The sequence below is a fragment of the Pongo pygmaeus genome, chromosome 10 (assembly GCF_028885625.2).
Source record: "Pongo pygmaeus isolate AG05252 chromosome 10, NHGRI_mPonPyg2-v2.0_pri, whole genome shotgun sequence".
NCBI lineage: Eukaryota > Metazoa > Chordata > Mammalia > Primates > Hominidae > Pongo > Pongo pygmaeus.
Genome location: NC_072383.2, coordinates 49,702,001 through 49,728,717, shown reverse-complemented (window position 1 = coordinate 49,728,717; position 26,717 = coordinate 49,702,001). Strand labels below are relative to the sequence as shown.

Below are 26,717 nucleotides of genomic sequence, written 5' to 3'. Positions count from 1 at the left end.
AAGTTATATGAAAATGCGTTGCTCCTTTTCTAGTCTGTAAAATAATAATGAAATGTGCACTAATAACTGGGAGACTACGCAGAGGAAATGAAACAAGCTGCATAGACCACAGAGCTCAGAGCCTGGCCTTTAGGAAGCCCTCAGTAAGGGTTCATGATGCCACGGTGTCTGTCATCATCCTCTTTATCCTCATCATCACCTTCATAATCTTTTTATTATTCTTAGGGAATAGTTTAGAGGGACTCATTCCCTGCTATCATGGGTGAGATGTCTATGAAAAAGACAACCAGTGGGGGAGGAAAGCAACATTTTGAATAAGATTTCTGAGACCCCCACCACAACCAAGAACAGAAACTCCACAGTCTGCTGAGCCGACAGTTTGCACATTGGTCTCCTCCCATCTGCCCACCGCACTCTTCTGTTTTTTTCCTGAGGGTGAGGAAACAAAACAAGGCTCCCGACCGTCCCTCAGCACTCACTGAACTGCCCTTCCCCTCTGCTGGGCCATGACCACGGAGAACAGGTCCAGTGTCCTCCCTGCGTGGTGCACGATGGAGGCTCAGACTCCGTCCTCAAAGCTGGCAAGAAGACAGGGTGAGACATGAGCCTCCTGATACAGGTGACGGGTGTGGAGCCCACAGGACTGGAACCTCACACTGCAGGGCTGGAGGCACAGACGGAGTATTTACTATTCTATGGCCTGGGGGGCTCAAGGCACAGAGCTCCTCATTAGCCAAAGTTGCCCAAGTTCCCCAGCCTTTAAGGATTTCCTCATAATAATGCAAGAAGAAGAGAAAAGTGAGTGTCCATAGAAGCTTTGGGGCTCTTCCTCTAATCAGGAGAAAGCTGGTGTGTATTATTCGCTTCTTTCTTTTCTTTTTAAAGATCCAACTGCTTTAATTTTAATCTTTCATTATGGGAAAATATACCACGTATAAATATTAAAAATTATAAATATATATTATTTCATATAGAATGGCCAGTATAAACATTTACAATTTCCACTATTTTTCAGTTTACAGTTTAATAACATTAAGTACATTCACATTGTTTAGCAACCATCACCGCCATCATCTCCAGAACAGTTTTATCTTTCAAAATGGAAATTGCACCCATTAACCAAACTCTCCATTCCTCTTTCTCGCCCACCCCTGGGGGCCACCATTCTAGTTTGCAACTCTATGAGTTTAACTACTCTAGACCCTTGATATAAGTGGAATCATACCGTGGTTTTTTATTTATTTATTTATTTTTATTTTTATTTTTATTTATTTATTTTTTTTTTTTGGAGACAGTCTTTCTCTGTCACCCAGGTTGGAGTGCAGTGTCGTGATCTCAGCTCACTGCAACCTCCACATCGTGGGTTCAAGCGATTCTTGTGTCTCAGTCTCCCGTGTAGCTGGGATTACAGGCGTGTGCCACCCCACACACCCAGCTAATTTTTGTATTTTTAATAGAGACGAGCTTTCACCATATTGGCCAGGCTGCCAGGCTGGTCTCGAACTCCTGACCTTAAGTGATCTGCCTGCCTCAGCCTCCCAAAGTGCTGGGGTTACAGGTGCGAGCCACTGAGCCTGGTCGTGTTTATCCTTTTGGGATTTATTCATTTCACTCATGATAATGCCTTCAAGGTTCATCCATGTTGCAGCCTGTGTCAGAAGTGCCTGTCTGTTTTATTTTTTGGTTTTTTTTGTTTGTTTGTTTTGTTTTATTTTGTTTTGTTTTGTGTTTACATGGAGTCTCACTCTGTCGCACAGACTGGAGTGCAGTGGCACAATCTGGGCTCACTGCAACCTCCGCCTCCCAGGTTCAAGTGATTCTTGTGCCTCAGCCTCCCGAGTAGCTGGGACTATAGGCACACGCCACCACGCTCGTCTAATTTTTTGCATTTTCAGTAGAGATGGGGTTTCACCAAGATGGCCAGGCTGGTCTTGAACTCCTGACCTCAGGTGATCCTCCCACCTCGGTCTTCCAAGATGCTGGGATTACAGGCGTGAGCCGCCGCACCGGCCAGAAGTACCTGCCTTTTTAAGGCTGAATAGTCTTCCATTGTATGAATGAACTGCAGCGTGTTTTTTCATTTATCTGTCCACGAACCCTTGGGTTGCTTCCACATTTTGGCTATTGTGAATAATGCTGCTATGAATATGGGTGTACAAATATCTCTTCCACTCCTGGCTTCTAATTCTTTTTGGTAGGTACCCACAAGTGCAACTGCGGGAACATCTGATGATTCTATTTCTACTATTTCCAGTACACGCCATACTATTTTCCCTGTTCCTTCACGGTTTTACATTCCCTCCAATCAGATTCGAGCATTCCTACTTCCCTCTAGTTTCACCAGTGCTTGTTTGTTTATCATATCCATCCAAATGTGTGGTATCACATTCTTGGTTTGATTTGCGCTTCCCTATGATTAGTGATTTGAACATCACTTTAGATGCTTATTGGCTGTTGCTATATCTTCTTTAGGGACACATCTACTCGAATCTTCTGACCATTGTTAATGGGATGCTTTGGGTTTCTTGTTGTTTAGTTCTGGCTGTTCTTTATATATGATGGATATCAGCCTCTTTTCAAATATATGATTTGCAAATATTTTTCCTAATCCACGGGTTATCTTTTCACTCAGTTCACAGTGTTTTTTGATGCACAAAAGTGTCTGTCATTTAGATGTAATCCAAGGAGTCTAATTTTCTTTTGTTGCCTATGCTTTTGGTGTCACATCCCAGAAAGCATTGCCCAATCTGATGTCATGAAAGTGTGGCCAATGTTTTCTTTTAGGCATATTATACTTTTAGCACTTGGAGTTAGGTCTTTGATCCAGTTTGTGTTAATTTTTGCACCTGGTGTGACATAGGGTCCACCTTCATTCTTCTGCATGTGGAGATCAAGTTTCTCCAACACCATTTCTTGAAAAGGCTGCTTTTCCACCAATGAACTTTCTTAGCACTCATGTTAAAAATCATTTGAACATATAGGTGAGAAGTTATATCTGGGCTCAAAAACAAACAAACAACAAGAGACAACAGATAAGGATACAGCATGGGCCGGGCGCGGCTGCTCACGCCTGTAATCCCAGCACTTTGGGAGGCGGAGGCGGGCAGATCACCTGAGGTCAGGAGTTCAAGACCAGCCTGACCGACAGGGAGAAACCCCCGTCTCTACTAAAAATACAAATTAGCTGGGCGTGCTGGCGCATGCCTGTAATCCCAGCTACTTGGGAGGTGGAGGCAGGAGAATCGCTTGAACCCAGGAGGCAGAGGTTGCAGTGAGCCAAGATTGCACCATTACACTCCAGCCTGGGCAACGAGAGTGAAACTCCATCTCAAAACAAAAAAAACAAAAAAAAGCATGATTTCAAGAACAGAAAGAGAAGAGCTTAAAAACCAGCATAATGAGAAAGTTAGGAAGCTTCTTACCAAAGCATCTGGAAATATGCAAGAAATTCTTGTGAGCTAAAATTTTCATACTGTACTATCAAACACTAGAACTCACTTATCCATCTTTCTGTATTTTGGGACCCAATTATCCACTTCTCTTCATTCCCCATCCCACCCCTTTTCTTCCTAGCATCTGCCAACCCCCTTTATACTCTCCACCTTCCTGAGATTCCTTTTGTGTGTAGGTGTGCGTTGGAATCTCTTTCTGTTGCCCAGGTTGGAGTATACAGGCACAATCCGGGCTCACTGAAACCTCCGCCTCCCAAGTTCAAGTGCTTCTTGGGCCTCAGCCTTCTGAGTAGCTGAGACTACAGGCACATGTCACCACGCCCAGCTAATTTTTTGTGTTTTTAGTAGAGACGGGGTTTCACTATGTTGGCCAGGCAGGTCTCGAACTCCTGGCCTTAAGTGATCCGTGTGACTCAGCCTCCCAAAGTGCTGGGATTACAGGCCTGAGCCACCACACCTGGCCAAGATTTTCTTTTTTGTTCCTACATATAAGTGAGGACCTGTAATATTTGTCATGCTTATTTCACTTAATATACAGACCTGCAATCTCATCCATTTTTTCCTGCAGTGGAGAGGATTTTATTCCTTTTTAGGCTGAATAATACTTCATTGTGTGTGTATACTTCAGTTTCTTAATTGAAACAAATTTCTAAATCGCAAATATTTTTAAAATGTCTCAGAATGTGAAACTTTAGGGATACTGTGCCCATTTTATTCTTTTCTATTTCCCATTTTATGTATATGCAAGTGTATATAATAAAGCAGCAATCAATGTGTGTATCAATCTATAACTTCAACAAATGTAAAATGAAAATGCTAAGTGGTGGCTGGGCGTGGTCGCTCACGCCTGTAATCCCAGCACATTGGGGGGCCGAAGCAGGCGGATCACCTGAGGTTGGGAGTTCAAGACCAGCCTGACCAATATGGAGAAACACTGTCTCTACTAAAAATACCAAAAAAAAAAAAAAAATTAGCTGGGCGCGGTAGCACATGCCTGTAATCACAGCTACTCGGAAGGCTGAGACAGGAGAATCGCTTGAATACGGGAGGCAGAGGTTGCAGTGAGCCAAGATCGTGCCATTGCACTCCAGCCTGGGCAACAAGAGTGAAACTCTGTCTCAAAAAAAAAAAAAAAAAGAAAATATTACTCCCATTATCGCAGGGGGTGTTCACCCCTGATGATATTGTTTTCTAATATCCAGGGAAGGAGGGTATGATATTACTCCCAATATCGCAGGGGGTGTACACCTTTTTGTGATATTGTGTCTAATATCCAAGGAAACAGAGGATGATATTACTCTCAATATCGAAGAGGGTGGACACCCCCCTGGGATATTGTTCCTAATATCCCAACAGGGAGAGGATGATATTACTCCCCATATCGAAGGAAATGTACACCACCCCTGTGATATTGTTCCTGATATCCAGAGACGAAAAGAATGATATTACTCCCAACAGCATAGGAAATGTATACCTGCGCTGTGATATTTTTCCCAATATCCGGGGGGGAGAGGATCATATTACTTACAATATCGCGGGGTGTGTACACCCCCTCTGTTATCTTGTTGCTAACATCCAGGTTTGGGGAGGACGATATTACTCCCAATATCGCAGGGTAGTACACACCCCCATGTGACCTTGTTAGTAATTTCCTGGGTGGAGAGGATGATATTACTCCCAATATCGCAGGGGTGTACACCCCACTGTGATATTTTTCTAAATATTCAGGGCGGAGAGGATAAATTACTCCCAATATTGCAGAAGGTGTACATCCCTCCTGTGATATTGTTCATAGTATCCAGGGAAAAAGAGGATGATAGTTTCAAAATAGCCGGGGTTTTCCACGACCCCCACGCCATGATGTTGTTCCTAATATCCAGATGGGCAAAGAAGCATATTACTCCAAATATCGCAGGTAGTGTACAACCCCCTTGTAATGTTGTTCCTAATATCCAGGAAAGGAGGGAACGATATCACTACCAATATCGCACCAGCTGTACAACCCACTGTGATTTCGTTTCTAAAAACTGTGGAGGAGAGGATATTACTTTCAATATCACACGGGTGTACACCCCCCACCCCATGATATTGTTCCTAATATCCAGAGGGCGAGAGGATGATATTACTCCTAATATCACAGGGGGTTTTACACCAATATCCCAGGGGGTGGACACTCCCCTGTGATGTTGTTCCTAATATCCAGGGGGAGAGAGGATGATATTACTCCCAATATTGCAGCAGGTGTACAACCCCCATAATTTGGTTTTTAACATCCAGGGGGCAGAGGATGATACTACTACCCACGTTGCAGGGAGTGTACACACCCCTGTGATACTCTTCCTAATATCCAGAGGGTGACAGGATGATATTACTCCCAGTATCACAGGGGGTGCACACATCCCTGTAAAACTCTTCCTAATATCCAGAGGGAGAGAGGATGATATTACTCCCCGTACCGCAGGGGGTGTACACAGCCCTGTGATACTCTTCCTAATAATATCCAGAGGGAGAGAGGATGATATTACTCCCAATATCGCAGGGGGTATACACAACCCTGTGATATTGTTCCTAATATCCAGAGCGAAAGAGGATGATATGACTCTCAATATAGCAGAGGGTGTACACCCTTCCTCTAATATTGTTCTTAATACCCTGGGAGGGAGAGGATAAGATTACATTGAATACCGCAGGGAATGTACACCCTCCCCCTCTGATACCCTTCCTAATATCCAGGGGAAGAGAGGATAATTTTACTCCCAATAACGCAGAGGCAGTACACCCCCACTGTGATACTGTTCCTAATATCCAAGGGGGGAGAAGATGATACTTCTCCCAATATCGCAGGGGTGTTCACATCCCCAGTTACATTTTTCCTAATATCTAGGGGAGAGACAATTAGATGACAGCAAATGTCGCAGGGTCTGTACATCCCTGCCTGATATTGTCCCTAATATCCAGGGGGAAGAGGATAATATCAAATATCAAAGGGGGTGTACGCCCACCCCTATGATATTGTTCTTAATATTCATGAGGGGAGACGATGATATTACTCCAAACATCGCAGGGGTTGTTCACACCCCCTATGATATTGTTTCTAATATCCAGGGGGGGAGAAAATAATATTACTTCCAATATTGCAGGTGGTGTATACCCCACCTGAAATATTGCACCAAATATCCAAAGAGGGAGAGGATGGTATTAATACCAATATTGAAGTGTGTGTACACGCCTCTTGTGATATGGTTTTTAATATCCAGAGGGCAGGAGGATGATATTAGTCCCAACATCACAGAGGGTGTACACTACCCCTGTGATATTGTCCCTAACTTCCAGAGGGGAGAGGATGATATCACTCCCAATATGCCAGAAGTTGTACATCCCCTGTGATATTGTTCGTCATATCCAGGGAGGCACAGGATGACATTCCATTGAATTTCACGACAGGCGTACACGCACACTGTGATATTGTTCCTAATATCCAAGAAGGGAGAGGATGATACTTCTCCCAATAAAGCAGTAGGTGTACATTACCCCTGTGTTATTGTCTCTCATATCCGGGGGTGGGGGCGGGGGAGAGGATAACATTCCCTCAAATTTGGCAGGTGGTTTAATGCCCCTTGTGGTATTGTTTTTAATATCCAGCGGGGAAGAAAATAATACTACTCTCAATATCACAGGAAACGTACATCCCCCTGTGATATTGCTACTAATATCCAGGGGTAGAGAGAATGATGTTACTCCCAATATCGTCAAAGTGTCCATCCCCCCTTTGGTATTGTTCTTAATATATGGAAGGCAACTATCATATGACTCCCATATGGAAGGGGGAATACACGCCCCTGTGAGATTGTTCCCAGTATGCAGTGGAGGAGAGAATGATATTACTCCCAATATCTCAGGAGGTGTACACCCCTCTGTGATCTTGTTCATAAGGTTCAATAGAAAAGATGATCTTACTGGAAATATTGTAAATACACTGTGTGTCCCCAGTGGCTGCTAACGTGCAGGGAGGGACGGGGGTTGGTATCACTCTGCGCATCAGCGGGGAGTGTCCACGCCCCTGCGATGTGGCTCCTACTATCCATGGGGAAGGGGGGTAGATATTACTCCCCGCATCACTGGGGGTGTCCACCCCCCTGCGATATGGCTTGTAATATCCGGGGGGGGGGGTGATATTTCTCCCCGCATCGCGAGGGTCGCCCGCCCCCCTGCGATGTGTATCGTAACATCCAGGGAAAGAGAGGGGGGTGATAGTACTCCCCGCATCGTGGCGGAGCCTATCACAGGTCGGGATACTATACACCCCCTGGGATATTGGGAGTAATATCATACTCTTCCCCCCTGAATATTAGGAACAATATAATGGAGGGGGTGTTCACCCCCTGCCATATTGTGAGTCATATCATTTTCTCTACCCCGGACATCAGGAACAATATCACAGGGGTGGTGTACAACCCCTGCGAAATTGGGAGCTATATCTTCCTCTCCACCTTTGGATATTAGGGACAATATCACAGGGGAGGTCTACACCTTCTGGATTATTGGGATTAATACCCTCCTCTCCCCGCCTGGATATTAGCAATAAGATCACAGAAGGGATGTACACCCAGTGCGATATTTGGAGTAATGTCTTCGTCTACCCCTGGCTATTAGGAACAACATCACATGTACATTTTCTGCGATATTGTGAGGAATGTCGCAATATTACGTATCGCAATTAATAATATCAATTATTAATTGATATAAATTATCAATGTTAATAACTGATAATATAATTTTTAAAATCAATACCGATAATAATGATAATATTCAATAGCTATACTGATGATAACAATAAATTATTAATATTAATTATTAATAATGCCTGATATTAATAACTGGTACTGGTCTTATTCATTAGAAAACAGTAATAGTAGCTCCTAATAATTGATATTAACATTAATAATCCAAAAACTTATTAGCAATAATTTCTTAATATTAATATTGGTAATTAATATTAATGTTAATAATAAATGAGTAATAATGAATACTAATACTATGCCTAATACCTCAGTGGGTGTACACCCACCTGTGATATTGTTCCTGATGTCCAGGGAGTGAGAGAGCATGATATTACTTTCAATATCACAGTAGGTTTACACCCACCAGGTGATATTGATCCAAATATAATATCCAGGGGGTGGAGTATGACGTTACTCCCAATATAGCAGTGGGTGTACATCCACCCGGTGATATTGCTTCTAATATTCATGGAAGAAGAGAATGCTATTACTCCCAGTATCACAGGAAGTGTACACCCCTTCTGTGGTATTGTTCCTAATATCCGGAGGGGGAGAGGGTGATATTCCTCCCAATATCGCAGACTGTGTACAGCCACCCTGTGATATTGTTCCTAATAGCCAGGAAGGGAGAGGACGATAAGACTCCCCATACAGCAGGAGGTGTACACCCACCGTGGGATGTTATTCCCAATATCCATGGAGAGGAGAGGCTGATATGACTCCCAATATCGCAGGGGGTGTACATCCATTCTGTGACATTGTTCTTAATATTCAAAAGCAGAGAGATTGATATTACTCCCAATATCACAGAAAGTGTACAAACCCGTGTGATATTGTTCGTGCTATCCAGAAGAAGAGAAGATGATATTACCCCCTATATCGCAGGAGGTGTACACCCACTCTGTGATATTTTTCCTAATATGCAGGGCGGGAGAGGATAATATTCTTTTTAACAGCACAGGGTGTGTACAGCCCCCCGTGATATTGTCCTTAATATTCCAAGGCGGAGAGGATGATATTACTCCCAATACCGCGGAAAGTGTACACCACCCCAGTGATATTGTTCCCATGATCCAGGAGAGAAGAGAATGATATTACTTTCAATATAGCATGGGGTGGACAAGCCCCCAGTGATATTGTTCCTAATTTCAACATGGGAGAGGATGATACTACACCCAATGCTACTGGGGGTAGAAACACTCCTGTGATATTGTTCTTAATATCCAGGGGGAACAGGATGCTATTACTGCAAATACTGCAGAGGATATACACCCATCTGTGATATAGTTGGTAATTTCCAGAGGCGGAGAAGATATTACTGACAGTAACGTAAACACGCTGTGGGACCACCGTGGATCGTAATATCCGGGGGGGAGAGGGGAGTGATATTACTCCCCGCATTGTGGGGGGCGCTCGCCCCCCTGCGATGTGGATCGTAACATCCAGGGGGGAGACCAAGGAGAGTGGATCACTTGAGCCCAGGAGTTCAAGAACAGCCTGGACAACATAGCAACACCCCATCTCTACAAAAAAAAAATTTTTAATTAAGTGGGTGTGATGGCACATGCCTGTAGTCCTAGCTACTCCAGAGGCTAAGGCAGGAGGATCGCTTGAGCCCAGAAGGCGGAGGTTGCAGTGAGCTGAGATCACACCACTGCACTCCAGCCTAGGTGACAGAGTAAGATTCCGTCTCCAAAAAAAAAACAGGGGGCAGGGGTATAGGGGTGGGCAGTCTATGTTCCCTCTCCTTGAATCTGGACTGGCTTTGTGACCTGCTTTGACCATTGGTCATATTATAGCAGAAGGTCATCAACTAACCTCTTGGCACCTAGCACCACATGAAGACGCTCAAGCTAGACTTTAAAATGAGAGACCCAGAGGAGAGACAGAAGCTCCACTAAATCCAGAGAACACCTAGACTGATTGAAAACAGAGGAAGCAAGGACAGCAAAGGGCGCTGCAGAGGCCAAGAGGTGAGAGCACAGCAGGAGGGAGGAGCAGCGAATGGCCAGCCGCAAGTGCCTTTGGAGGCCAAGCCATAGCTTGACCAACATCCCAGGGGGTACAGAGACACAGGTTACCTGGATGTGCATGGAAGAGTTTCCCTCTTTGAGTGAGCCTTAACCCAACAAGAACAAAGCTTTTTGTTGGCCGGGCGCAGTGGCTCAGGCCTGTAATCCCAGCACTTTGGGAGGCCAAGGCAGGCAGATCACCTGAGGTCAGGAGTTTGAGACCAGCCTGGCACACATGATGAAACCCTGTCTCTACTAAACATACACACCAAAAAAATTAGCTGGCCATGGTGGCGCATACCTGTAGTCCCAGCTACTCAGGAAGCTGAAGCAGAATTGCTTGAACCTGGGAGACAGAGGTTGCAGTGAACTGAGATTGTGCCACTGCACTCCAGCCTGGGTGACAGAGCAACACGCCGTCTCAAAAAAAAAAAAAAAAAATTCAAAAAGCTTCATAGGAATTGTTCAAGTTAGATTTTTCTTTTTTTTCTTTTTCTTTTTTTTTTTTTTTTTTGGAGATGGAGTCTTGCTCTGTCACCCAGGCTGGAGTGCAGTGGCACAATCTTGGCTCACTGCAACCTCCGCCTTCCAAGTTCAAGCAATTCTCGTGCCTCAGCCTCCCGAGTAGCTGGGATTACAGGCGCCCACTACCATGCCTGGCTAATTCTTGTATTTTTTGTAGAGACAGGGTTTCACCATGCTGACCAGGCTGTTCTCGAACTTCTGACCTCAGGTGATCCACCTGCCTCGGCCTCTCAAAGTGCTGGGATTACAGGCATGAGCCACCGTGCCCCAGTCGGCCAGATTTTTCCAAAAGGGTTGCTTTTGTTGAATGATAATCCAATTGAATAAAGAATCTGTCCATTTCTATTATGTTAGTCCAGCAATACAGCCAACCTGACAATCTTCAGCCATAACCACAGAAGCCAGCATTACAACCCAGAAGCTAAAGTTCCAAATGTATAACATGATAAAAACATACCAAGATAAGCTAGATTAATTTAGTAAAACATTACCAGTCTCTTGGCCAATACAGCCAACTTCCCAGCACAGACAGCGAGTCAGGCCTTTAGGCTCCCTGGGTTTGGCCCTGAATCCCCACACCTCAGCCAATGGCCCAGCCTACTGACCCCAGTCTCTGGGTCAGTTCATTTTAGACAACAGGGTTGCCGGGCTGCCACAGAGATCAGCAAACAAAATAGTCCACCTGCAAGGAACAGGCCTTCCTTGTGACAACCATGCTACAGGAAAACCAGCCAAGTTGCCGGAACCACAGAGCACAACAAAGTTTGGGTGAAATAGTTGTGGCAAAAATGAAATTCTGGGGCTACATTTCCATCCTGTATGAAATTATTGAATATCCTTGGCCAACACTCCCTGTAGAGATTTGTTTTATGTAAGTTTTAGTTCCAAAATGTGTGGATTTTTTTGCTTGTTGTTGTTGTTGTTGTTGTTGTTGTTGAGACGGGGTCTCACTCTGTCGCCAGGCTGGAGTGCAGTGGCAAGATCTCGGCTCACTACAACCACTGCCTCCCAGGTTCAAGCAATTCTGCTGCCTCAACCTCTCGAGTAGCTGGGACTACAGCTGTGCACCACCACACCACGCCAGTCTAATTTTTTCTTCTTTTTTTTTTTGTATTTTAGTAGAGACAGGGTTTCACCGTGTTAGCCAGGATGGTCTCGATCTCCTGACCTTGTGATCTGCCGGCCTCGACCTCCCAAAGTGCTGGGATTACAGTCGTGAGCAGCCATGCCCGGCCCAAAATGTGTGTTTTCTAAATCACTCTTTAAAAGAGTTTTTTTAAAAACTACTTTACTAAAAAAAAGTAAATTTAAATTTAGTAACATGGCATTACAATCCTTGGGAATAAAATTAATTTTATGCTGTTGTCCTGACAAAGCAAAGGAAATGCATCTGAAGTGTCATGGTTTTGTTTTGTTTTGTTTTGTTTTTTTCTAAAATTGTTCTACTCTTCCAAAGGGAAGGTTTTAGAATGTTTCCCAAAGCATGTCTGTTGGAATGGTGGTCCCATGAGATACTCCTCTAAAAAAAGAAGGAGGTAAAAGAATTATTTGGCCAAATCTTCTTTGAAATCCTCTCCCTTTTAGATTCATCCTAATATTGGCATAGTAATGCCTCTTTAAAGAACTACAATAAAGAAGCCTGTTTATCTTTGCTTAACACAAAATCCTCAAGTTATTAACCACTCTTTTTCCAAGTAACACCCACAAAAGTCCCTTGGCGCTAGAGGACCTTGGAACCCACTGAAAGAAACACCGCCTTGGTCTCTGGGGGAGGAGAAGTGGGACATAACTCTCTGCTTTCTGACAAATGGTTTTGAAATATTCATCCTTTCTCTCAAATGACAAAGGATGAAATATTGTTTCTGCTTTTAATTCATTTCCCCTACAATTCTTGTAACGTTTGGTTTGTAACAAAGACATTTTAAACAAAAAGATACATTCAGAATTGGGAACCAGCAGGCAGCAAAGGGTTCCATTCACCAGCCACCTGTGCCTTTGAAGTGGTTGAGTCTGCTCCCAATGTTTTCATAGCCTTTGGAACGCCCTCCCAGGTACAAGAGCACGCCGTTCAAATTTTCAACCAATTACGTGGCCGTGTCCCTCTCCACCCCGCCTGCACACTGGGAGAAAATGCAAATCCATGAAGAGTGGTATTTAAAGAATTGACAGCCTTGAAAACATTTTGGAATTATTTGATTTCCTCACAAAACTTCATTATTGCTGAATCCAAAAGATGAGCCTGACAATATCTGTAAGTCTACCAACTGTCCTCCTTAAACTTTGCTATTGATACTTCCCTAAATCCTCTGTTCACGCCAGCAGCATATCATATGACCAACTCCAATGTGCCTCCATTAGATTCTGGGACATTTCTGGGAGTTCATACATTTTTGTTTGAGAAAGTTAAGGAGCTATCATACATTTACAGTTCCCCCCTCCTCCCCACTCTATGATCAAAGGAGAAATTTAAGGAGCAGTGCCACTTGTTCAATAACATATTTCCCCATGGTCCTCCATGTGCAGTGCAAAACGGCAGAAATCCCCATCCTAACGGAGCTGGCATTTGAGCAGATGGCTCGGGCAGGGAAGTTCCCAGCGAATATAGTGGCTCTTATCATGCAAACCAGTCCAAGAAGCAGACACATCCACCTTGAGCCAGATTTATTTGCAAGGAATGGGTTCAAAGTCATGAAAAGAGGAGAGTTCACATAGACTGTCCACTTCAACAAAGAGTAGCTCTCGTAGGGGTCAATGGGTTTAGGTTGCTCAAGAAGAGAGAGATTCCAAAGATGGAGCTTGAGTTGAAGCCCCCAGGAGCTCCATCTGCAGAAAGAGCAGAGGCTCAGGCTGAAGACAGCTCCCTGAATGGCCACCTGAAACCTGAAACCCGTGATGAGAACGCAGAGGGGACCGTGGACCAAAAACGCCAGGGAACTCTATATGGTGGAAAGGAGATAGCCAGATGTGGTGGCACACGCCTGTAGTCCCAGCTACTGGGGAGGCTGAGATAGGAGGATCACTTGAGCCCAGGAGTTTGAGACTAGAATGAGCCATGATTGTGCCACTGCACTCCAGCCTGGTGAAAGAGTGATACCCTGTTTTCATAAGAAAAAAATAACAAAAATAAAAACAAGAAAGGAGAGAGTTGGTTAAGCTTCATCACCTTTGTGGGTTTGGAACCCTTACTTGATCCTTCACTAAAGTACTTCTTGGGCGTCCAGTGAGGTTCAGTGTGTATTGGGAGGATGGTGAGGATGGCAGCCAGGCGTGGGACCTGTATTCAAGAAGAAGCTTCCCCACTCACTGGCCATCTATGGATTTCCAGCCAACAAGCATTTCCAGCCATCTATGGATTTCCAACAACAACTGAGAACTCATGAGACCGGCTGCCCGGTCTTTCCTCTCTGCCAGAGCATGAAGAGTCCTCTGTCATTTCAGGTTGACGCTCTGGTTCGAGTAGAGCACACTCTTCAGTGGCTTCCTGAGAAAATGTGCAAGACAAGTCCATTTTCTGGCTCTCCATGGAAGACCCACTTCACCTGCAGCCTCTCTGTGTTCTCATCGGTGCTCCCTGCTCACTCACTGCAGCTCCCTGGGCCTCCCCATGGTTCCCCGACCACAGCAGGTGTGCTCCTTCCTCTGGGTCTCAGCACTTGTTCCATGGCCTGGAGTGCTTCCCCCCTGCCCCCTCCCCACTCTCTCTATTGCCCATTCTCTTTCAGGTCTTCGCTCAAATAACACTTTCTTGGCCGGGCACAGTGGCTCACACCTGTAATCCCAACACTTTGGGAGGCCGAGGCAGGTGGGCCACTTGAGTTCAGGAGTTTGAGACCAGCCTGACTCAGCCTGACCAACATGGTGAAACTCCGTCTCTACCAAAAATATAAAAAATTAGCCAGGTGTGGTGGTCGCGCGCCTGTAATCCCAGCTACTCAGGAGGCTGAGGAAGGAGAATCGCTTGAACCCGGGAGGTGGAGGTTATAGTGAGCCAAGATCACACCATCACACTCCAGCCTTGGCAACAGAGCAATTCTCCATCTCAAAAATAAATAAATAAATAAACAAACAAACAACACCTTCTTGGTGAAACTTTCCCTGATGATTCCATTTAAAATTCCAGCCTTTCCCCTGCTCTCTCCATGCACCCTCCCTGCTTTGCTTTGCTCCATAGGTTGAACTGTGTCCCCCCAAAAAAAGATGTGCTGAAGTTCTAACCCTGAGTACTTCAGGATGTGACCTTATTTGGAAGTAGGATCATTGAAGATGTAATTAGTTAAATTAAGACGAGGTCATACTGGACTGGGGTGGGCCCCCAAATCCAAAAGGACTGGTGTCTTCATAAGAAATTTGGAGACAGAGATGTGGGAAGAACACCATGTGATGGGACAGAGCTGGGCTGTGCAGCTGCAAGCCAAGGGACACCAGATATTGCCGGCCACCACCACCGGTCACCACCGGAAGCGAGGCGGAGGCAAGGACGGATTCTCCTGCAGGTTTTTGTTTTGCTTTGTTTTTTTGAAGGCGGGGGTCTTGCTATGTTGCCTGGGTTGGAGTGCATGGCACAATCATGGCTCACTGCAGCCTCAACCTTCCAGGCTCAAGTGAGTCTCTTGTCTCAGCCTCCAGAGTAGCTGGCATGCACCACCATGCCCAGCTAATTTTTTAATATTTTTGTAGAGATGGGGGAGGGGGTCTCACTATGTTGCCCAGGCTGGTCTTCAACTCCTGGACTCAAGTGATCCTCCTACCTCAACCTCCCAAAGTGCTGGGATTATGGGTGTGAGACACCCTACCCGATCCCCCTACAGGTTTCAGAGGGAGCATGGCCCTGCCAGCACCTAGATTTCCTACTTCTGGCCTCCAGAACTACCAGAGAATAAATGTTTGCTGTTTCAAGCCACCCAGCTTGTGGTATTTGTTATGGCAGCCCCAGGAGCTAATACACCATCTGACAGGCTCTATTTTTAAATTGTGTACTTTATCATCTGTCTCACCTCACAAGAAAGCAGGCAGCACAGGGGCAGGGAATTCCACTGGTTTTTTTCCCTTGGTGCCAGGAGCAGTGCCTGGCACACAGCACAAGCTTTACAAGCAGTGGTGTCTGGATGAGTGAGGGGTGAATGGTTGGAGCCTGGCACTCCTCCACGGCCACTGAAGACTCGGTGCCTGGCAGAGGGGTGGGCACAGCCTCCTCAAAGGCCCAGAAGACTGGAGATGGTGGAGCACATGAGGGACAGTAGTGAGAGATACAGGAGCAGGGAATCAAGAGGGCAACAGTTTGGGGAGCCACAGGAAGATGCCATCCTATGAGCAGTGGACACCACATTGAGGGAGTGTGAAACAGGGACCAGACAGTGTGGCCAGACAGAACGCTCCTCTGCTAAAGATGACTCTGACAACAGTGTGGAGGATGGGTGGGCTGAGAAGCCCCAAGGGACATGGGGACCAGGTGCAAGGCGAGGTGGCGGCCGGGGACATGAAACAAAGCTTTCCATCCGGCAGAAGGGACCATATTTGGTGACGCACTGGCTGTGGAGGGGAATCAGGGACAGCTGCTGGGGTGGAGAAACCATCCTCTAAGATGCAGAACCTGCCAGGGAGACGGCTTCCAAGGGAAGAACCTGGCTGTGGGTGTGCTCTGGCACCTTCCACAGTCCTTCCGCATCCGCACTAGCCTCTTGGTGTCCCTTCAGACACACCAGGCTCATTCCCACCCCAGGAGCTTCCCACCCCTCTGGCAGGAACACTGTGCCCCAGATCTTCCCTGGCTGGAGTCACCTCACAGGTCAGGTCTCAGCTCAAGTGTCACCTCCTTGGAGAGGCTTTCCCTGGCCACCTTCACGAAAGTCCCCCACAGGTCTCCATCCCGTCACCCTGCTGTCTTTCCGTTGCAGCACAATCACTCTCTGCAGGCACTTCACGCATTTGCTTACAGGTACACTGAAGGGCCCTTCCCACCAGCAAGTGCTCAGGCTCTGTGGGACAGCGACCTCTCTGTCTCATGTACAACACGTTCTCCGGTGCCTGGGACAGTAGCTGCTCAATAAATCTCTGTAGAATGGGTGGGCAGATTAACATGGCATTCAGGGGCCAGGTTAGGCTGGGGCTGCTGATTTCAGAGCCATGGGCCGAGAGGTGGTGATTTCCATCCCGGCAAGGGCAGGGAGCCCAGGGGAAGATCTAGGAGAGAGCCCAGAGGAACTTGGTGTTGGGACAGGAAAGAGGAAACCCTGGTACAAGACTCTCAAGGAGAGACGGGAGATGCCCCAAGGGCAGGCCTAGGAGCTGAAGGAGCCTGAATTCAACCCGGCAGGCACTCCAGAGCCCCGGTGCCCAGACGCTAAGACGCCCTTCATCTCGTTTGAGTGTTGCCAAGTGGGCATGATCACTATCTCATTTTCCTAAGGATGGAGAGGATTTAACTCACACAGCAAGTGGCAGACTCGGGGAGAAGCCCCAGCAGTGTTCTTCTGGAGTCCACAGTCTCATCCTTTCCTGTTGATGGTACCAAGCTTCTTCGGGAACTGCCACAGGAGCAGGAGGAGATCTGTGAGAAGGGGTCAGCCACAGCAGATGTGGCCAGGAGAGCAGCCGCTGCAGCAACCACCCAGGGGATCTGACGACCTGGCCGTTAGCTTAGCCGGGTGGAGGCCAGGCTGGAGGCCAGGCTGCAGAGGATGGAGACATAAACAGGAGGCAAGGAAGTGGGGACGGCAAGCGTGGGTAACTCTTTGGAGAAGTTTGGCTGTAAAGACAAGTGAGACATAGGATAGTAACCGAAGGCGGCAGTGGGTGCAAAGAGCGCTATTTTAAGGTGGCAGAAACCGGAGTATGCTTGGACGTGACAGCCAGCAGAGGAGCAACTGAAGAATCGAGTTAAGGAGGAAGCGGGGTGGCTCAGCACCGGGGTGGAGGGGCTGCAGAGGCTGCAGAGGCAGAGGCCCGGCCCTCCTCTGGCCACTTATTTTCCATGGGAAGTAGGAGGAGGAGAGGGCACCTGAGCAGAGTTGGGAGGTGGGAGGGTCAGGTTTGAAAGAGCAGGGAAGGCTTGCAGTAATGCAGCAGGAGAGAGAGCTGGCTGCAGCGAGGGCCAGGCAGTGGGACCCCGTGACCATTCTCAGTGCCATCAGTCTGCTCAAGGGTGTGATGTTCTTCGGGGGCACCCAGCAGCCTGGGTAAAAGTTCAAAGGACAGAGAGTTGAAGTCATCCAGGGATGAGGTTTCACCGGGATGGTTCTGTGGATGGAGTGAAGTTAGGTCATGGGCAAGACAGTGACTGAGGTAACGAGCCAGGCAATCTACACTGGAAGTGGGGCAGTCGGGAACAGGCTGAGGGTCAGGCAGGAAGCAGAGGTAAAAGAGGTCAAGGGACCAGAGTGACAATGTCGGAGTGAGCAGGTTGAAAGAGTAGAAGGCATGGCCATAAAGCACAGCCTCTCAAGGAGGGATCCCAGAGGGGCCGCAGCTCTGAGCTGGGGCAGGTGGACACCCAGAGGAGCCGTGGGTGTGGGCGTGCGGCTGCAGCCTCGGCCTCTTGGCAGGACACACAGAAGCCTGGTGGAAGCCAGCTGTGGCTGGGAAGGGCAGCCCGGCAGCTGTGGAGCAGGATGAGGATCCTTTTTGCGTGTTTGTTTTATTTTTTTATTGTCTTGTTATGCCTAGGTGAGACATGTGCCTGGGAAAGCATTCATACAGCATGAAGGAGTATATTCTAATAAGTCTGTTCTTCTCCCTGCAGTGGGCTCGCAGACCAGAGGCAACCACACCACCATCTTCCTCTGTGTGGAGCTTTTTTTGGAACCTGAGGGGTAGTGGTGGGAGCAGCTCAGATGGGCAGAAGCCTTCCCCACTTCTTCCTTCCAAGGTCCCAGGCTGCAGGTCCCCTCTCAGCACCCCAGAACTGCTCAGGGTATGGACGCCCCTGGCCAACCCCTCAGTTTCCGAAATCCTCTCTTCCTCAATTGCCAAGACAGCCCACTCCTCGGGCTCCCTCCCCCATCCCTGAGCACTCCTTCTCTGCTCCTGCCTTTAAGTGGTGGTCCAACAGGGCTGCGTCCTGCGTCCCCTGCCTTCTCGCCTCATTCTGATGCATTCCTGCAGCTTTACTTTCCACCTCCAGCAGCATCAGGGATCAGAACTCTCTCTCCTGAACTCCAGTCCTATATACTCATTGTCCACCTGACAGCTCGCCTCCAACTCAAGAAGCCACAGCTGAGCTCATCAGCTGCCCATCTGCCCATGGCCCCATCAGCAGCGGACACGAGTTATCTCACGGCCACCCAGCATCTGTTCACCCCAGGACTGAACAGGCCCAGATTTGGTGCACAGACAGCCCTCTGCTTTGGACCCTGTGGTCTCTGGTGTTCCCTCCACCTCTACCCCAACCCGAGTACAGCAAGTTACCAAAATCTAGAACATTCCATCCTCTCAGCGTAGTACTGTTTCAGGGTTAGCACAGAGTCAAACAGGCCCAATAGCAGCAAACCCCAGGGTTTGGCCCGAGTGACATGGGAGAAGACCTCCCTCTTTCCTGATAGGTTTGAACCTGAGAGGCTTAAAGCCAATGTCCTGCCTCACATGGAGGCCGGGAACGCACACCATCAACACTCACAGTGCATTTTCTTGGCATGAGGTATGTGCCAAGCACCCTACATGTGTGGATCTCACTTCATCCTAACAAAACATGGCACAAGCTAGGCCCTATTTTTCCCCACCCTAAAGACGAAGGAATTGAGCCACAGAGAGGTTCAGGGCCTTGTCAAGCCATGCAGCTAATAACTACAGTGCCAGAATCCAAATCCAGACCACGTGATTCCAGAGTCCTTGCTCTCGACCACCAGGCTACACTGCCAGAAGCCGACACAGGCAAGCAGAGCTACGAGAGGAGGGGAAACTGAGGCCTGCTCCCACCATAGAGCCCTGAATCATGATGGGCCTGCGGCCAGAACCACCCCTAGACTTTTCATTTACATGGGACAATACGCTCCCTTCTGCCTGAGCCAAATATAGTTTGGGTTTTCTGTAAATTCAGACCAAAAAAGTTCTAACTGATAACACATCCTCTCAGTGGGTGGCACCACCACACACACAGTATTCAGGCTGGAAACCAGAACATCGTCCTCCCCTCCTCCCTCTTCCTCATCCCTCACATCCAACCAGTGACCAAAGCTGGCATCCCAGCCCTGGCCCTCTTCTTATCCCTGGTCCAGGCGACTATCATTTATGTTGGGTTTTGACAACAGCCTCCTTGCCTCCTCTCTACTTCCAGCCTGCTATCCCCACCACAGGCTTACCCCCAAGTTCTTTAAGATCCAGATCTTAACATGTCACTTCCCACATGAAACCTTCCAGACACCTCACTGCTCCTGGGGTAAGCTCCAACTCCTGCCCAGGCTGGCCCTACCCACCACCCTGGTCATACCTCCCTCACCCGCCCTGCGCCAGCCCCGTTTCCAAAGCTCACTGCTTCACACCTCCAAATCTCTACCTGAAATGCTCTTGCCCTCTTCTTGCCAGGTAAATGCCCAGTGCTGATGCCACTTCCTCTGTGAGTTGTGCTTTGCTAATCCCAGCAGAGCTCTCACTCTCTGTTCTCGGCTCTTTCACTCTGGGCTCTTTTCATTGTCTACTTTAACTTCAGTTTTGTGAGCACCACTGCTTACTAGAATGTGAGCTCTTCAGGGGCAGGGGTTCTGTCTTGTTTTTTTGTGGGGTTTTTTTGTTTGTTTGTTTGTTTGTGGTTGATGTTGTTGTTATTTTGAGATGGAGTCTTGCTTTGTCACCCAGGCTGGAGTGTAGTGGCACGATCTAGGCTTACTGCAACCTCTGTCTCCTGGATTCAAGCAATTCTCCCCATTATAGGCACGCACCACCACACCCAGCTAATTTTTGTATTTTTAATAGAGACAGGGTTTCACCATGTTGGCCAGGCTGGTCTCAAACTCCTGACCTCGTGATCCACCTGCCTCAGCCTCCCAAAGTGCTGGCATTACAGGCGTGAGCCACTGCGCCCAGCCCTGTCTTGTTTATCTCCTCATCCCCACATCCTAGAGTATGCCTGGCACAGAGCGGTCACTCAGTAAATACTCATGGAAAAGAGAATAAAATGAGTGTTCCCAGGAATAGAGGGCTGGTTCTATACCTCCTCTCTCCTCTCCACTTCTCTTCTCTTCTCTCCTCTCTTCTTTTCTCTCCTCTCCTCTTCTCTTCTCTTCTTCTCCTCTCTAGGAATGGTCAGGTTCAGGGAAAACAATGATGCCACAGGATGATTACTATGCAGAAAGCCTTATCAATAAATAAGCATGTTACCTATTTGATCAATGAAAAACCTATGATATTGTCACTTACATTTTATAAACTAAGAGACTGAGGTTTAGGAAGGTTTTGCAATCTAGAACTCCATGCACATGCTCACGATACCCACTCTCATCTCAAAGCCGAGGCTTGGGCTGGACTCTGATGAGACAGACCCCAACAGTGACTGGTTGAATGAAGCAGTGCTCTTGCCCACACTGGCCACAGGGGGGCAGCCGAGTGCTGGCGTGAGGTTGGCTTTCTGCCCCACTTCACACCCACCCTCGGAAGATGTGGATCTGAGGGTGCAAGGGGAAAAGCCACCACTGAGGAGAGGCCAGGGGACAGGGGCTGGGGTTGCTATATCTGCTAGAAACAGGTAAAACTGGAGGGGAGTCGGGGAACAAACCACTAATTCCTAGAGTCAAGGGCTGGAGACATAGATCGTAGACCTGAAGCTTGCATCACCAGCGTATTTAATAACAGGCCACAGAAAGTGATGCAGCATTCCTGGATTGCAGGGGTGCTGCAGGCCTGCAAATGGGAGGCACTGACTTGCAGCGGGGGCCGGTCACTGTCAGACCATTGCTGACTCACACCAGACAGGACAGGCGCTGCACTCATGTCCTCAGAGGCCAGAAGGCAGGGGGCACAGCCAGCACCTGCTGCACCAGGCATCCAGGATGTGTGGCCACTTCAGTGCCCAGGACATGCAGCAGGCCTCAAGCGGGCTGGGAGTGCAGGTCTCCCAGGTCCAGGACCACACCGAGCACTTCCGGAGATCCAGTGGAGCAGTTCAGAGGCAGCAGCTGGGTGCAAGGATCCCAGGTTGAGGTCTCACCACAAGCCAGGTATCTCCCAGTCTGTCATCTGCAGCAAGAATGGGCTGAAGGTGGCAGGGGATCCCCAGAGCGGCAGCAGGAGAGCAGGCTCTCTTGTTGGCAGATGATGTGGGGCTCAGGAATCTGTAGAGAGAGCCACCCCCGTCTTTGCTGGAGAGGGAGCTGCACTATGTGGAGACTGAGGAATGGACTACATAAACCTCTCACAGCCTTTCCCAGCTTAGGGAAAATCTCAGGGGCTGGAGGAAAGTTAGGGCAAGATCTGAACCCATCAGCTGCCCCAGCCCTTCCCCTATGGATGGTGCAGTCTAAGTGAGCTGGCTAGTTCAGGTGCCTGGCTTCTCTCCCTGGTACTCAGACCTGTACCCATCCCCCACGTCTCACTCCCAGCTGGAGCCTGATGGGGTAACAGCAGCACCCACTTCCCAATTTTCCACATTCTTTCCTGCCCACTCAGCCTGACAGCCTTGACCAGGGTCAGAATTCCACAGCAAACATCTCAGTCCCTTCCCACAGGAACACTGAGGTCCCTGGCACACCCCACGCCCTGCCCTCCAAGCACTGGACTCAGGAACAGCAACGGGAGGAAGTTGGATGAAGAAAGCCTTTGCCTCCACCTCTACACCCCCACCCCAGCCCTGTCCTTGGTGTGAGCAGACATGATGATGCTGGGGGCACAGCCCTTCCCGGCACCAAATCACTCTACACCCTCACACCACAGGAACTTGAGCCCAAAGGCCAAACGGAAGGTCATCAGCCTTCGGCCCTGATCCCTCAGCTCTAACTGCTTGGATTTTTTTCCACAGATGTTTATTCCAGCTGACCCTCTAAGCCCATCCCCTCTCAGGTTCAGGCCAGGAAAGCTGAGCCCAGCTGGCTGAGGAGCTGCTGCCGGCATCTGGAAGACTGCTCCCCACAGCAAGAAGGTAGGCAGGGCCCCGGGGAAGCAGGATGGGAAGGGGGCAGTGACACAGGGGTTTGGGGGTCCATCCCTGATTCGCAAATGTATGAAGAGAGGCCGCGTTTTGCACCAGCATCTCAAAGAGTGATGAGAAAATCAGGGAAGGGAAGAGGACAGAGAGGGGCCCCCAAGTACCAGAAGGGGGCCTGAACTTGCAATCAGGGCCCAGGGTCTGCTTCCAGCTCTGTCATTCATGTGAGCATGTCACTTACTGTTCTCCCGCATGTAAAAGGAAGGGGTTCCCAGTGATCTGGAGACCCTCTCTCCCAGCTGGGAAAGGAGAGGAGAGTATGGGGCCAGAGGGTGACAGGCAAGGCAGCTGGGTGAAACCGGGTACAATCAAGAGAGGAAGTTCCCACCCTCTCCCCCAGCAAAGGGAGGGGGGAATGTCCCCTGGGCCCAGCCCCCTGCCTGTGCCAGGTGCAGTAACAGACACACCACGCACACCCCTCAGGGCCCTGGACAACCCTCCCTCCTAGGGGGTGGAGTGGGGGGGTGGCGGGGCCCTGAGGTGAGAAGTCCCTGGCTCAGCAAGGCCAGTGTGGTGCCGCTGCGCAGGATTAGTGCCAAATCCTGGGCTGCTGGGCAGGGATCACACATCGGCGTTAGCTTCGCAGCTGCTTAGCTGCACCTGCCCACATCCTCCCGCTGCCCCTCACAGGCACCCAGCCTGACTCCTTTCTCGGATGGAAACTGGGACCCTGCCCTACCCCAGATAAGCAGGGGAGGGGCTCCAGAATCGGGGGGGGCAAGAGAAGCCAAAGTCACCCCTGACAAACAAACACTCCCACCCACAGAAACCCCCAGGGGCTCCTAGGTGCAAAGCTGAACAGAGGGAACAGAGAAGACCTCTCCAGCCCCTGTGGCTCTGTCCCAGGTGGCTTTCGCCTGTAGTTACCTTGTCCTCAGGCCATCCAGGCCCTTCCCTCCAGATGGCTCCTGTCCTTGGAGAGACAGAGCGAGACACCCAGACAGAGCCCCCACAGCTGGAAATCCTCAGCCCCACTTCCTGGAGCAGCGCTTCCGAGGCCCCCCAGCTGCTGGGAACCCTGCCACCCACACCCCTCAACACACACCACACAAAGCTCCTTGCTCTGGGCTACATCTACTCCCCCACCCCTCACCACGACCTGAGCAGGGTCCAGGGAAGGGCCTTCCACACACCTCCCCATTCCTCAGGGCCACCCAGGCCCCTGGATCTGCCCTCAAACATGACCACACTCCCCTCCCTGTCTCAAGAGGGAGGCCAGGCAAGGAATAGCCCTCAAGCACCCTCCCAGGGAAAAGGCTTCAGGAAGCTGAGGCCAAAGGCTGGAGCTGTCTGCCTGTCTCCTCAGCCCCGTGGAGTGGGCAGTGCTGGGGCCCGCAGAGTTGGGCCTAGGACCTATAGCGGCTGGGGCAGATGCAGACCGTGGAGGTGAGGGTGGGGGCTAGGGAAGAAGCCCCCAAAGCACACTGTGGCCTCCAGACTCCCTCCTCTGTCATCCTCCTGCCTCCACAACCACCCCACAGTTACACAGCAGCCTCTGTTCCTAGAAAAAGAACATAAGGCTGAAACACTTAAGATGGGAGGAGGGGGCCAGAGCTGCAGGAGACACAATCCGGGGCGGGGCGGCCTCCTCCTCATACCGCACACCTGGGTGGGCTGCAGCCCCACCGGCCGTGGACTTACAGAGCTGGGAACCTGAGTCGCTGAAGAGCCCATTCTCCAAAGACAGGTGCCTTGCCGCGCCCCAAGAAGCCTCCTCCGTAAGGAAGCTACTGTAGCCCACCCGAACCCCCGCGCCCACACTCCCGCTACCCTCCCTCTCACCTGTGTGGGGCGCGCGGCTTCGGGTAAGGGGTCGGGACCGCAGCAGCCGTCGGGCATGCTCCGGACCGCTCGGAGTCAGGGGCTGCCTGGAGGCCGCGACCACCGACCGCAGCCGGGCGCCTAGGAGTCGTCGTCGCCGTCCTCTCCGCTGGCACTGCCGGGCTCGGGCTCGCGGGACGCGCGCTGCTCGCGGGTCAGCAGCGCTGTCAGGCCCTGGGCGCGGAGGAGGAGGCCGCCGCCCAGGAACAGGACCCCGCAAAGCACCAGCAGGGACAGCACGCCGAGCACCACCGCCTGCACCGCGCGCGGCCCCTCGGGGGGCTCCGGCGGCGACCCCGACTGGTTACAGCAGGAGCTCAGCCAGGCGGCCTGAGCCGCGGCGCCCGCCTGAGAGCCGTTCATGCTCCAGCGCCGGCTGCCTAGATGTGGCGGGATCGCCAGATGTGCGGGAGCCCAGACTGGCGGGCGGGCCGGCAGCTGCGTAGGGGAGGGAACCAAGGGGCGGACCCCAGGCGCCCTACGCCCCTACCCCTTGCGCAGAGCGCTCGGGCACTTCCTAGACAAAGAGCTCCAGCCGTTGTGGCTACGGCCCTTTCTCCATAGGCCCAGACTCCGGGCCTGCTGTATTTCTTCTCATCACCAAGGCCCACAGGTACCCTCATGCAAGTCCAGTCAGCCAAAACCAGGAGCCCTGTCCCCAAGAGTCCCTCCCGTTCGCAAAGTGGGCCAAGAGGTACACCTGGGCAGAGCCCTGAGAAGATCCTCAGACCCCATCCCAGCTGCAGGCTGGGGTGCTGCCCCTCTGAGCAGGACACAAGACAAAAGTGATTGTCCCCATTCTTGCGCTATTTGTCCCTAGATCAAAGTTCTATGCTGCTAGATGGCCCAGGTGGCTGCTGAGCCAGGAGGCACACGGGCAGCCATAAGGGTGAGTCCCACCCTTCCTCGTCCATCATCCCCTTCAGAAGCCTCCTGGGGCTGGACAAGCAGGCCAATGCCTCCTGCACACTCCACAGCAGGGAGACATTCGGGTACAGCAGAGCAGAGCAGAGCAGAGCAGAGCATGGGGAATTTAAGGCCCGCCCCCACTCCTTTTCTCAGGCCCCATAGGCCAAGGAGAGTCACATTTACAGACCAATGGGAGAGCACAGATTTGATCCACCAGGACTCCAGTCCTGACCCTGGATGAATTAGTCCCCCACTTCAGAAAATCGCAATGCCAGAAGGGAAGGGAATGTTACTGTCCCGTCTACTAGGGTAGCCCATTGCCAGCTAGGTGTCCCACAGCCAAGCCAGGGTGGGAGAGTGGAGCAGAGTCCAGCTGCAGAAAAGCAGAAAGACTGGAAAAGTGGACAGAGAAGCAAGACCCTCCTGCCAGGTCTACCAAAAAATTCTGTAGCAAGCCTTGAGTCCTCTTCTAAAAAATAAAGTCACTGCCAGCCAACCACCTGTACCAGTCCCCTCAGGAGGGATTAGATTAGCTGATGGCTGTCTGGTAGGAAAACAGGAAGAGTCCCCAGACTGCAGCAGGCCAAGTGGGGGGTCACATGCTACCAAGGACTTGCTAGAAATTGGCCTTCTTCAACTATAAACCCCCCTCCTGAGTCCTCCAACTCTCTGATGCCCCAGAGATCAAGAGTAGAAACATCATGTGGCCAAGGGTGACTCGGAATGGGAAAAGCGCATTCCAAGTGCAAACACTTTCTGGTCATCCTGACTACCTACTCTGCTCCAGGACCATGGACAAGACCCCCCACTCCCACCCCATTTCTCCCTCAGCATCCCTCCCTACACACAATTCATTTAGTCTGGTTAGAACTGGCCCAGAAGCAGCCAAAAAGCATTGTAAAACATGGACTGTATTGATGAGAGCATAGCACACAATGGGGGCTTGAGTATGCGGGTGTAGAAATGAATGTGAGTTACCAAGGCAATGGCAAGGGCCAGCCCAAGCTGGAAGAAATGTCACCAGATGCCACATAGTCTCAAGCTGGCCAATGTGTCTCCAGTCATGACCCACATCAAATGATCTTTCTGG

The 26,717-nt window shown here is 49.8% G+C and overlaps 1 protein-coding gene across 3 annotated transcripts; it reads right to left on the bottom strand.

Moving 5' to 3' along the window:
- Positions 1 to 649: 649 nt before the first annotated feature.
- Positions 650 to 25,712, bottom strand: SMIM41 (small integral membrane protein 41). Of its 3 annotated transcripts, XM_054444160.1 has the most exons (5): positions 24,680 to 25,087; positions 21,726 to 22,028; positions 20,912 to 20,993; positions 17,198 to 17,294; positions 650 to 664 (listed from the first exon to the last, which is right to left on the bottom strand). In XM_054444160.1, the coding sequence occupies exon 1, from the start codon at positions 25,079 to 25,081 to the stop codon at positions 24,800 to 24,802; it is 282 nt and encodes a 93-aa protein (XP_054300135.1). In that variant the 5' UTR covers positions 25,082 to 25,087; the 3' UTR covers positions 650 to 664; positions 17,198 to 17,294; positions 20,912 to 20,993; positions 21,726 to 22,028; positions 24,680 to 24,799. The 3 variants fall into 3 exon arrangements, with proteins under 3 accessions (XP_054300135.1, XP_054300136.1, XP_054300134.1); XM_054444161.1 differs by lacking the exon at positions 650 to 664 and having other exon boundaries at positions 17,198 to 17,317; positions 24,680 to 25,118; XM_054444159.1 differs by lacking the exon at positions 650 to 664 and having other exon boundaries at positions 17,199 to 17,317; positions 20,912 to 22,028; positions 24,680 to 25,712.
- Between the last annotated feature and the right edge of the window lie 1,005 nt (positions 25,713 to 26,717).

Coding starts and splice junctions, on each gene's coding strand:
- SMIM41 (XM_054444159.1), bottom strand. CDS start 25,081: ATGAACGGCTCTCAGGCGGGCGCCGCGGCTCAGGCCGCCTGGCTGAGC.